The 13,592-nt window shown below is 44.8% G+C and overlaps 1 protein-coding gene across 1 annotated transcript in view; it reads right to left on the minus strand.

Annotated features, from left to right (window-relative positions):
* Positions 1-345: 345 nt before the first annotated feature.
* Positions 346-13,592, minus strand: part of coq5 (coenzyme Q5, methyltransferase) — a 33,703-nt gene continuing 20,456 nt past the window's right edge. Inside the window, exons 6-7 of the mRNA XM_070887662.1 lie at positions 10,614-10,725; positions 346-824 (exon numbers count right to left, since the gene is read on the minus strand). Coding sequence (XP_070743763.1) covers positions 723-824; positions 10,614-10,725 — 214 coding nt within the window. The 3' untranslated portion in view covers positions 346-722. The remainder of the gene's footprint in view (positions 825-10,613; positions 10,726-13,592) is intronic.

The raw sequence follows: 13,592 nt of genomic DNA on the forward strand, positions 1-13,592 counted from the left end.
GTACTGTCTCATTTTGATTCTGTAATGTTTCCTTTTACAGTTTGCATCAGGCATCATCTTACTCACAGAAGGATGGGGAATGGCAAATACTTGCTAATAAGAGATCCTGAAGGTTTTACTCAAAGGTTTTTAAGATGCACTTGGTGTGTGAAATACATCTCTTACCGGTCATCTGACCAACATACAATTTTGTTTCTGCTGGAGGGACAGGCAAGAGAAGAAATGCAAGTTTCTATACAATACATTGCAGAGACAAAAAATATGAAATGATCAAATCCTTGATTTCTTAAAACAGCCATTAACTTAGGAGTCTATTTTAATAACCAGTCTGGTTACTGGCAAAACTTGAATATCAGAGGCAAATTTATTTCCTTCATGCCATAGAGCTTTATGCACTGATTATTCGTACTACTTCAACAACATTAGGATTCACATCCTCACAGAGGAAAACCACGCAAATCAAGAGCAGGATAATGTGCACCTGCACACTTCAAAACAAGGATAATATAATCAAATGACGTTACAGCACATTCCCGTCAGATCTTACCTATCAAATGTGTGGCTGCAAGTGGCTAAATGGCTCATTGAGACATATCTGCCTGTATTTCAGCAGCTAGGCAGTGGTGTGTGATAGCTCACACGGTATCTGTAATTGAGTGCGAGTCAATGAAAGCAGGGCCTCACTGCAGGTAGCTCTCAATCTTCTTTCAGTCACTTCAAATTCAGAGCTTAAATCCAGAGTGAACAGCCACAATCCCTGATGTCAAGTTGTTGTATTCCACCTTGTAAAACCCAGCATCCTCAATCATTGCTCTGAACTCCTCCTGGGAAGACAAAGATATAAATGAAAGCAACCCCGCTGCTAGAATTTTCTTGACAAGTATTGCATGTTCTGCCTCAAAATGTGACATAGCCTAAGGGCACAGGCCAGGATCCTCCTCAAAAGAGTAAAATAAAACACACACACACACCCCAGTATGCGAGTTACCTTGTGACACACCCTTGCACACCTTCCAGCTGGCAATTATAAAGCAATGTTATGAAAAAAAAAGATGTCAGCTGTGCTCAGTGGTAGCACTCTCACCCGAGTCAGAATGTTCAGGCTTCAAATCCCAATCCAGGGGCTTGAGCACAAATTCCAGGCTGACACTCCAGTGCATTACTGAGGGACTGCTGCACTGTCAGAGTTGTCGTATTTCACATGAGAAGTTAGCAGGAACAGGAGTAGGTAATTTAGCCCCTCAAGCCTGTTCCACCATGTAATGACTCAAGAGTCTTGTTACTGTAAACGGCCTCAGGTGTAAACCTGATCCAACTTTATTCACGTTCAAAGTACCCGTATGACATAGTACCCGCGCTTATATATCAGTGACCGCGCACATGCACGTACAGCCCTTTGACCTCCGACAGTGGCACCCCCTGGTGTCTGGTGACCCCAAGCATCAATACATAACATCCCCTTTCAAGATCTTAACATCAGTCTCTTTACAAATTAAGACGGTCTGGGACATTCCTCTCACAATTTGATTGTCTCAGTTCAACTTTAGTTCTAGGCGAGCGTTCTGAGTCAGTTGTGACTGAAGGCTAAGTAACCGATCTGATGGGAGTGGTAATGACCACACCAGACACTGAAGGTCCAGGTTCAGTAATGCAGCAAAGTCCTCTGATGAATGAACATTGGTTGGTTGGTCACTGATTGTATCTTCCTCAAACGGTTCCAGTTCATCCGTGTGCCGCAGTTTTACCTGATCAACTTGTTTCCTGCATGTTTGCCCATTCTTGAACATGACAATAAACACTATTGTTACCCTCCTTGGCTGTAACAGTACCAGCGATCCACTTTGGACCTTGACCATAGTTCAGTACATAAACCGGATCGTTGACAGAGATGTCACGTGACACAGCAGCACGACCAGGATACCATTGCTAACTTCGGCATCTGTTTTCAACACGATCTTTCAGATCAGGATGATCAAGAGAAAGCTTGGTCTTGAGATTTCTCTTCATCAGTAGTTCAGCAGGGGAAACCCCAGTAAGCATATGAGGTCTTGTCCTGTAACTGAGCAATATACATGACAAACAAGTCTGCAGTGAACCCCGAGTTACACAATTCATACTCTGCTTGATCGTTTGAACAGCACGCTCTATTTGACCATTAGAAGCAGGTTTGAATGGAGCTGACCTCACATGTCGAATACCATTGAGTTTCATGAACTCCTGAAACTCAAGACTTGTGAAACAAGATCCGCTCACAACAATGTCAGGCAAACCATGAGTAGCAAACATGACACGAAGGCTCTCAATAGATGTACTGGATGACATAATAATACTCTATCCACTTTAAATATGCATTCACCATAACAAAAAACATCTTTCCCATGAAAGGGCCCGCAAAATCGATGTGGATCCTCGACCATGGTTTAGATGGCCACGATCAAAGACTCAGCAGAGATTCCAGTGGTACTTTACTTAGCTGCATGCAAGTATTGCACTGGTGCACACATGATTCCAGATCAGAGTCAATTCCAGGCCACCATTCATGAGCCCTAGCAATGGCTTTCATCATGATATCAGGATGAGTACTATGTAGTTCCCGTACAAATTTTTCTCTACCTTTCTTAGGCATAATGACACCATTACCCCACAGTAAACAATCTGACTGAATGGACAGCTCATCTTTGCGATGGTTGTAAGGTTTGGTCTCATCACACATCTCCATAGGTATTGCAGACCAATCACCACTGAGGACACAACGTTTCGCAACCGATAAAATAGGGTCATGGCTGGTCCAGATCCTAACTTGTTGAGCAGTGACAGGAGTTCCTTCACTCTCAAAAGCTTCCATTACTAACAGTAGATCTGCAGGTTGAGGCATCTCCATATCAGGTGTGGGCAAAGGCAGACAACTCAGTGCATTGGCACAATTCTCAGTAACAGGTCTATGACGAACGAAATAATCATAGACAGACGACGTCAATGCCCACCTGTGGATACGGGACGATGCATTGGTATTAATACCTTTGTTTTCCGAAAATAATGAAATGAGTGGCTTGTGATCCGTTTCGAGCTCAAAACAAAGACCAAACAGGTACTGATGCAACTTTTTGACCCCATACACACAGACCAAAGCTTCTTTTTCTACCATGCTGTAAGCTCTTTCAGCCCAACCCCATATGATGAAGCATCACAGGCCAATACAAGATGCTTGCACAGATCATAATGAAGTAACTTGTTTGAACAGAACAGATACTTAGCTTTCTCAAAAGCTCTATTTTGGGACACACCCCAGAACCAGTTGTCGCCTTTTGTGAGTAGCATGTGCAGTAGCTGTAATAAAGTGCTCAATCTGGGTAAGAAATTACCGAAGTAGTCGAGTAGCTCAAGGAATGAACGCAGCTCCGTCACATTCTGAGGCCTGGGTGCATTTTTGATGGCCTTGGTTTTCGAATCAGTAGGCCTGATGCCATCAGCAGCAATCTTCCTCCCTAGGAATTCAACTTCAGGTGCCATGAAGACACATTTCGAACGTTTCAGCCTGAGTCCCACTTTGTCCAGACGATGTAGGACGACTTCAAGATTGTTCAGATGTTCAGCAGTGTCGCAATCTGTGACCAGAATGTCATCTTGAAACACGACAGTTCTAGGAACGGACTTCAGTAGACACTCCATATTCCTCTGAAATATGGCTGCAGCCGAACGAATTCCAAAAGGACAACTATTGCAGACACAGCCCTTTATGGGTGTTGATGCAGATGAGTTTCTTCGAAGTGCCGACGAGCTCCTGTGTCATATCGGCCGACATCAGATCTAGTTTAGTGAACGACTTTCCACCAGCTAACATGGCGAACAGGTCATCAGCCTTCGGTAATGGATACTGATCCTGTTTCGGAAATCGGTTAATCGTAACCTTGTAGTCTCCACAAGTCCTGGCAGTGCCATCACTCTTCAATAAACAATGGGACTGGCCCACTCGTTAAACTCGACCGGAGATATGATCCCTTCACATTGGAGTCTGTCAAGCTCAATTTCAACCTTCTCCCTCAGCTTGTAAGGAACAGACTGAGCTTTATGATAGACAGACTTTGCATCAGAATCCAGGTGAATCTGCATCTTGGCTCCAGTACAATTACCAATGCCCAGTTCAAACAAAGAAGGAAACTTCTTCAACAGTTGAGCACATGAAGTGTCATCCACCGAGGACAACACTTTGACATCATTCCAGTTGCACTTGATTTTCTCGAGCCAATTTCTGCCAAACAGCATTGGACTATTACCTGGGATGACCCATAATGGTAGATCATGAACCACGCCATCATATGACACCTTGACTACTGCACTGCCAAACACTGGTTCCTTAGTGTAAGTACGCAACTTGGCATTGACTGGACTCAGCTTAGGTTTCACAGCCTCAGTGTCCCACAGCTTGTCGAATGTCCTTTGGCTCATTATCGACTGACTCGCACCAGTGTCCAGCACCATTGATACAGGCACGCCATTCAGCTTCACATTAATGATTATCGGCTGGCCAAGAATGAATACAGACCATAGACTTCCTCCCCGGGTTGTGTATCCAGGCCAGCATTGGACTGGTCATCATCAACAATGTGATGAGCAGCAGTACGTTTGCTCAGTTGTGGGCACATTCTCTGAAGATGCCCCACTTTCGAACAGCCATTACAGGCGTATTGTTTAAACCAACACTGATGAGGCCGATGATTGCCCCCACAACGCCAACAGGGTGAAATCGTACCAGTTTCCAGACTCTGAGCAGCTACAGGTTTCACATAAGCAGTCGAGTAGGCCCTGCCATAAGCAGCTCTGCCAGAAGACGACATAATCTTGTTTACAGTACCTGCCGTGGAACTCCGATATCTGCCTCAAATTATCAGTCGTCCTGCATGCCTGGGCAGTCGCGATGACCTTTCTCAAATCCAGCTTCTCTTCGGCCAATAACTTCCAAAGAATCACATCACGGTTGATGCCTATCACGAAGAAATCTCGCAACATGTCTTCCAACACGTTCCCGAACTTACACAGCTCAGCAAGACGTCGCAGGTTGGCGACAAATCCTGACACATCCTGGCCCTCAGCACGTGTATAGAAGCGATAGTGTGAGATGATGATCCCCTCTTTTGGCTTAAGATAGTCACGCACCAAAGCACACAAATCCTCGTACTCTTTGTCCGCTGGACGTAAAGGCGAGAGAAGGCTCTTCATGAGGCCGTAAATTTTCGGACCACAACGGTGAGGAAAAACCGCCCTGCGCCTAACTGCGTCAGCCTCTCCTTGAGTTGGCCACAAAATACTGATCCAGGCGGTCGATAAAATCTGCCCAATCCTCGCCCTCCGCGAATCTCTCCAGAATTCCAATAGTGCCCATTGTACATGCGAAGGTTCTTAAGTTACCTCGTCGCCAAATGTAACAACTCAAGAGTCTTGTTACTGTAAATGGCCTCAGATGTAAACATGATCCAACTTTATTCGCGCTCAAAGTACCCGCGTGACATAGTACCCGCGCTTATATACCAGTGACCGCGCACACGCGCGTACAGCCCGATGACCTCCGACAGTGGCACCCTCTGGTGTCTGGTGACCCCAAGCATCAATACATAACACATCATTCAACGAGATTATGGCTGATCTGTGACCTAACTCCATATACCTGCCTTTGCCCCATATTCCTTATCATCTTTGGTTAACATAAATCCATCAATCTCAGATTTAAAATGAACAATTAATTGACCTAGCATCAATTGCCGTTTGCGGAAGAGTGTTCCAAACTTCTGCCACCTTTTGAGTGTAGAAGTAGTCGGGGAGGAGCGGCGAGGCCTATAAAAGGCCCAGCGGCAGCGAGGAGCAGCAGCAGTCGGAGAGGAGCAGCAAGGCCTATAAAAGGCCTAGCGGCAGCGAGGAGCAGCGGCAGTCGGAGAGGAGCAGCAAGGCCTATAAAAGGCCCAGCGGCAGCGAGGAGCAGCGGCAGTCGGAGAGGAGCAGCGAGGCCTATAAAAGGCCCAGCGGCAGCAAGGAGCCGCGGCAGTCGGAGAGGAGCCAGCTGCTGCAGCAGGGTCAAAAGTTAAAAAAAAAGTAAAAAGAAATTGAAGTGTGACATCACAGCCAAGAGGGTAAGTGATTGGCTGGTTGATTGGTGAGTAGTTTTTCTTTTTTCTTTATCTTTTTCTTATCAGTAAGAAACCTTTGGCATTGTTGCCAAATTAAGTTAATTTAAGGGTTAAGTCATGGCAGGAAAGCCCAGACCGGTGTCATGCTCCTCCTGTGCTATGTGGGAAATCAGGGACACTTCCACTGTCCTTGACTACTGTATGTGCGGGAAGTGTATCCAGCAGCAGCTCCTGTCAGACCACATGAAGGCACTGGAGCTGCGCATGGATTCACTCTGGAGCATCCGCGATGCTGAGGATGTCATGAATAGCACGTTTAGTGAGCGGGTTACACCGCAGGTAAAGGTTACAAAGGCAGATAGGGAATGGATGACCATCAGGCAGAGCAGGAGTAGGAAGGTAGTGCAGGAGTACTCTGTGGTCATCTCCCTCCAAAACAGATATATCGCTTTAGATACTGTTGGGGGAGATGGCTCATCAGGGGACGGCAGCAGCAGCCAAGTTCATGGCACCATGGGTGGCTCCGCTGCACAGGAGGGCAGGAAAAAGAGTGGGAGAGCTATAGTGGTAGGGAATTCTATTGAAAGGGGAATACATAGGCGTTTCTGCAGCCACAATCGAGACTCCAGGATGGTATGTTGCCTCCCTGGTGCAAGGGTCAAGGATGTCTCGGTGCGGCTGCAGGGCATTCTTGGTGGGAGGGGGGGCGGGTGTGAGGGTGAACAGCCAGTTGTCATGGTGCATACAGGTACCAATGACATAGGTAAAAAAAACGGGATGAGGTCCTACAGGCTGAATTTAGGCAGTTAGGAGTTAAATTAAAAAGTAGGACCTCAAAAGGTAGTAATCTCAGGATTGCTACCAGTGCCACGTGCTAGTCAGAGTGGAACTAGCAGGATAGTTAAGATGAATACGTGGCTTGAGGAATGGTGCAAGAGGGAGGGATTCAAATTCCTGGGACATTGGAACCGGTTCTGGGGGAGGTGGGACCAGTACAAAACGGACAGTCTGCACCTGGGCAGGGCCGGAACCGATGTCCTAGGGGGAGTGTTTGCTAGTGCTGTTGGGGAGGGTTTAAACTAATATGGCAGGGGGATGGGAATCTATGCAGGGAGACAGATGGAAGTAAAATGGGGCAGAAGGAAAAGGTAGAAAGGAGATAAGTAAATGTGGAGGGGGGAGAAATCAAAGGCAAAAATCAAAAAGGGCCACAGTACAACATAATTCTAAAAGGACAAAGAGTGTTAAAAAAACAAAAACAAGCCTGAAGGCTGTGTGTCTCAATGCGAGGAGCATTTGTAATAAGCTGGATGAATTAACTGCGCAGACAGCTATTAACGGATATGATGTAATTGGGATTATGGAGACATGGCTCCAGGGTGACCAAGGCTGGGAACTCAACATCCAGGGGTAGTCAATATTCAGGAAGGATAGACAGAAAGGAAAAGGAGGTGGGGTAGCGTTGCTGGTTAAAGAGGAGGTTAACGCAATAGTAAGGAAGGACATTAACTTGGATGATGTGGAATCTGTATGGGCAGAGCTGCGGAACAGAAAACGCTAGTGGGAGTTGTGTACAGACCACCAAACAGTCGTAGTGAGGTTGGGGATAGCATCAAACAGGAAATTAGGAATGCGTGCAATAAAGGTACAGCAGTTATTATAGGTGACTTTAATCTACATATAGATTGGGCTAACCAAGCTGGTAGCAATGCAGTGGAGGAGGATTTCCTGGAGTGTCTAAGGGATAGTTTTCTAGACCAATACGTCGAGGAACCAACTGGAGAACTGGCCATTCTAGACTGGGTGTTGTGTAATGAGAGGGGATTAATTAGCAATCTTGTTGTGCAAGGCCTCTTGGGGAAGAGTGACCATAATATGGTAGAATTCTTCATTAAGATGGAGAGTGACACAGTTAATTCAGAGACTAGGGTCCTGAACTTAGAGAGGTAACTTCGATGGTATGAGACGTGAATTGGCTAGGATAGACTGGCAAATGATACTTAAAGGGTTGATGGTGGATAGGCAATGGCAGACGTTTAAAGATCACATGGATGAACTTCAACAATTGTACATCCCTGTCTGGCGTAAAAATAAAACGGGGAAGGTGGCTCAACCGTGGCTAACAAGGGAAATTAGGGATAGTCCAAGGAAGAGACATATAAATTGGCCAGAAAAAGCAGCAAACCTGAGGACTGGGAGAAATTTAGAATTCAGCAGAGGAGGACAAAGGGTTTAATTAGGAGGGGGGAAATAGAGTATGAGTGTAAGCTTGCAAGGAACATAAAAACTGACTGCAAAAGCTTCTATTGATACGTGGAGAGAAAAAGATTAGTGAAGACTAATGTAGGTCCCCTTGCAGTCAGAATCAGGTAAATTTATAATGGGGAACAAAGAAATGGCAGACCAATAGAACAAATACTTTGGTTCTGTCTTCACGAAGGAAGACACAAATAACCTTCCGGAAATACTAGGGGACCGAGGGTCGAGCGAGGAGGAGGAACTGAAGAAAATCCTTATTAGTCAGGAAATTGTGTTAGGGAAATTGATGGGATTGAAGGCCGATAAATCCCCAGGGCCTGATAGGCTGCATCCAGAGTACTTAAGGAAGTGGCCCTAGAAATAGTAGATGCATTGGTGGTTATTTTCCAACATTCTATAGACTCTGGATCAGTTCCTATGGATTGGAGGGTAGCTAATGTAACCCCACTTTTTAAAAAAAGGAGGGAGAGAGAAAACAGGGAATTATAGACCGGTTAACCTGACATCGGTAGTGGGGAAAATGTTGGAATCAATTATTAAAGATGTAATAGCAGCGCATTTGGAAAGCAGTGACAGGATCGGTCCAAGTCAGCATGGATTTATGAGAGGGAAATCATGCTTGACAAATCTTCTAGAATTTTTTGAGGATGTAACTGGTAGAGTGGACAAGGGAGAACCAGTGGATGTGGTATAGTTGGACTTTCAAAAGGCTTTTGACAAGGTCCCACACAAGAGATTAGAATGCAAAATTAAAGCACATGGTATTGGGGGTAATGTATTGACGTGGATGGAGAACTGGTTGGCAGACAGGAAGCAAAAAGTAGGAATAAACGGATCCTGTTCAGAATGGCAAGCAGTGACTAGTGGGGTACCGCACGGTTCAGTGCTGGGACCCCAGCTATTTACAATATACATTCATAATTTAGACGAAGGAATTGAACGTAAGGTTTTATGCTCATATGTTTCTATGAGATCCCCTCTCATTGAGGGAGTGCAGCAAAGATTCACCAAACTGATTCCCAGGATGGCAGGACTGACATATGAGGAAAGACTGGATCGACTAGGCTTATATTCACTGGAATTTAGAAGGATGAGAGGGGATGTGGCCCTTACGGCTAAAGGGATCAAAGGGTATGGAGAGAAAGCAGGAATGGGGTACTGAAGTTGCATGATCAGCCATGATCATATTGAACGGCGGTGCAGGCTCGAAGGGCCGAATGGCCTACTCCCTGCACCTATTTTCTATGTTTCTGTTTCCTAACATCACTCCTGAAAGGCCTGGCTATAATTTTTAGGCTATGTCCCCTAGTTATAGACTACCCAACCAACAGAAATAGTTTCTCTCTACCCCATCAGTTCCCCTTAGTATCTTGAAAATTCCAATCCAATCACCCCTTAACCGTCTAAATTCCAGGGAATACAACCCTAGTTTGTGCAATCCCTCCTCGTAATTTAACCCTTGGAGTCCAGGTATCATTCTAGTAAATCTACGCTGCACTCCCTTCCCTCCAAAGCCAATAAATCCTTCCTAAGATGTAATGCCCAGAACTGAATACAGTACTCCAGGGTGTGGTCTAACGTTAAACTGAGGCCATGTCTGCCCTCTTAGGTGGACGTAAAAGATCCAAAGAAGAGCAGGTGACATTTCCCTGGTGTCTTGACCAATATTTATCCCTCAACCAACATCACAGATCGTCTGGTCATTATCTCACCTTGTGCGGAAATTGGCTGCTGCGCTTCCTACATTACAATGCTTTGAGGTTGCAAAATGCGGTATATAAATGTAAGTTCTTTCTTATTGATAAAACCACTGGAACAGCTCACAAGTTCAAGTAGAAACAGTATGTGGCTCGGTGAAATTAGGGGAAGGGCAATAAAAGGCAACAATGTCTCTACCATTGGAACAGCCTGCCGCATTCTTCAAGTTTGTCCTCCATGTTAGGACAGGGTCATCGAGCTGGTAGATTATATGGGGGAGGGAAGAAAAAAAGAGACTGCAATTTTTGGAGCTTTAACTAGTCTGGAGTCAAGTAATATTTCTTCAGTCCCATTCTGCATAGAGCCACATCTACAAACTAGTCCTTGATTCGAACAAAGGCTGACTGCAATGCAGGCAACTGTTCCAGAGCGAAGAAACCAAATGATAAAAATTATAGTGTACAAGTGTATCAAAACACATTTGGTGAGTGCTTGAGCATGGAATTTTTAAACATTTCTAAATGATGGTAATATTACCTGATCAGGAAAACGTTGGATACTTTCTACCAGGTACTGATAGGACTTCCAGTCAGCAGCAATGACCTCACCAAGCACAGGTATCACTTGAAAACTGTACAAATTGTAGAGCCTGGACAAAAGAGAACAGGTATTTTGTACAATTAAAAAAAAAAGGTCCTAAAATCAAAAACTGCGAGACAAGGAAAATCCTTATGAGAGAGAGGGCTGCTTTGTCCGGTGAGCAGCTGAAACTGCAGACAAGGCAGATCCCAGATTTGATCCAAGGTCTCTGCTGAGTTAGGTGATCGCAGCTCATGCCTTTGGAAAAGGGTTTAGAAAGCCTGGGATGGGGATAGGAAAAATGGCCAGAGTTCTCAGGTACGAATATCAGGCGAGGGCAGGATTGTGCTCAAATGTGGCCGAACAGCCTGATTGCTAAGTGTATTAATTAGGGACTCGTGTTCATATATGGGAGCAGGCTCACGAAGTGCTGCAGGTGTATACCGCATGTAATGTGTCTCTGTAAACAAAGGCTTGTAAACGACTGAAGACTTGGTTCTAGTATTCTATCCTTCACCACCTGGCTGTCTGATACTTTTAGAATGGCCAGTTGGCCAAAACATTGAGGGTGAAGGGCACCTATTGAACTACATCCCAACAGTAAGTCAGTCAATGCCTTCAGAAGAGGAAGGGCTGAACAAATATTGGTGGAGAAAATTGGTGAAAAAAAGTTTGAATAGGGAGGCACAGTTCATTGGTGTACCTACATACTGTACTAGAGAACAAAGAGGATGTGGGCTTGTGTCCACTAGTTCTCATGCATTGTGCTGATTTATGTGCATAAAAAGGGTGTAACATAAGAACACAAGAAATAGGAGCTGGAGTAGGCCATACGGCCCCTTGAGCCTGCTCCGCCATTTAATATGATCATGGCTGATCCAATCATGGACTCGGGTCCACTCCCCATAACCCCTTATCGGTCTATCTCTGTCTTAAATTTATTCAATGTCCCAGCTTCCACAGCTCTCTGAGGCAGCGAATTCCACAGATTTACAACCCTCAGAGAAGAAAGTCCTCATCTCAGTTTTAAATGGACGGCCCCTTATTCTAAGATTATGCCCCCTAGTTCTAGTCTCCCCTATCAGTGGAAACATCCTCTCTGCATCCACCTTGTCAAGCCCCCTCATAATCTTATACGTTTCGATAAGATCACCTCTCAATTTTCTGAATTCCAATGAGTAGAGGTCCAACCTACTCAACCTTTCCTCATAAGTCAATCCCCTCATCTCTGGAATCAACCGGGTGAATCTTCTCTGAATTGCCTCCAAAGCAAGTATATCCTTTCTTAAATAAGGAAACCAAAACTGCACGCAGTATTCCAGGTGTGGCCTCACCAATACTCTGTATAATTGTAGCAAGACTTCCCTGCTTTTATACTCCATCCTCTTTGCAATAAAGGCTAAGGCTTCGCGAGAAGCAATCTGCATCAACCTACTGGTACCCTCACACCCACAACCACAGATAGAGATGCACACTCTGTTGGAGATACATTGCAGTAGATGCTCTGATTCTCAAGGGAGGCCAAGACTGAAGACCCTAATAGCACAAATTCAATGTGAGAAGCCCTGGCTACCCTTAATGTTGGGGATTCTCTAAAAGTACACTAATCACAGTATTTCGTGCTTTAAATAGTACTACATAAAGGAAGGCATGTAAGGGAGTTCAAGAGCTTGCAGAGCCTCTGGCTACACCTGCCATGACGGCAACCTTATCTGCAGGCCCCAACTCGCCTACCTAACAGCAACCGTAGGAACTGGCTCCACAGATTGCCTGGGTCAGCAGGAAGCCATGTGAAAGCTGTACTATATCCTACAAGGATATCTGCTGATAACATGCACTGTAGGGCTGGCACTGCCAGTGACAGTTAAAACTAGTCGCACACTCAACTCTGTCTATCAAATTCCATGCATGCTGTTCTACTAGCCTACAGGGAGGGGCAAAGAGAACACCCACCTCATAACTATCTCATTTCATCAGCCATCAAATAGAGATGAGGTGCTGGGATGCTCCATCACTTGTCTGCAAACTTCCTCATGTCTCCACATTATGTTTCATTACATATAATTTTTGCCTGTCACTCTGTCCCCTCTCATCCCTTTGCTTTTCCAAGGGTTGTCAACAGGTTGCAACACCTTTTGAGCCTTTCCCAAAACAGTTAAGATTTTCTGCCCCCGTCCCCTCCAACACACTTGCAGCCACTTATCTTTAAGTTGCAGCATACCTCACAAAGTCACCTAAAATGCCATTTCTCAAACCCTCCATTAAGGTAACCTCCCTGTACAATGCCAAAGCTCCACATGGGGCAAAAAGTAACGAAAATGAGCAAACCGTGGATAATTATGTGCAATCAGTTCACTTCAACACTGGCTAGATTTGCACTCGTTTTGTTGTTTTGAACTGAGCTTCACGGGGACTGGAAAATATAACCCATCCCGTAGCACCTGCTTCATCTGAATCATTAACGAACTGAGGTGAAGCTCATTACTTCCCAGCAGAGGAGAACCCCTGATCATTATCGACTGCTCTCTGAGCAGCTGACTTATGAGCAGCACTGGCTCTTCGCAGCCAATGACTAAACCTATTTACCAGCAAAAGCATGAACAGTTTGAGAAAGGCCTAATAAGATCCTAATGAAATAGTCCAGTCCACGTGTATGTGTATTACAGGCAGATTACAAGTGTAGGAAACCTACAACTAAATTACATTTTCTTGAGCGGATAAAAAAAGCACCTTAATTTACTATAGCAAGCTTCCATCTCACTAATATTAATTTACTATCGTCAGTTTCGCCCTCAATAATACTAATTTACTATCGCCAGTTTCCCTCAGTAATACTAATTTACTATCGTCAGTTTCCCTCAGTAATACTAATTTACTATCGTCAATTTCCCTCAGTAATACTAATTTACTATTGTCAATTTCCCTCACTAATACTAA

This window comes from Pristiophorus japonicus, chromosome 8 (assembly GCF_044704955.1).
Source record: "Pristiophorus japonicus isolate sPriJap1 chromosome 8, sPriJap1.hap1, whole genome shotgun sequence".
Lineage (NCBI taxonomy): Eukaryota > Metazoa > Chordata > Chondrichthyes > Pristiophoridae > Pristiophorus > Pristiophorus japonicus.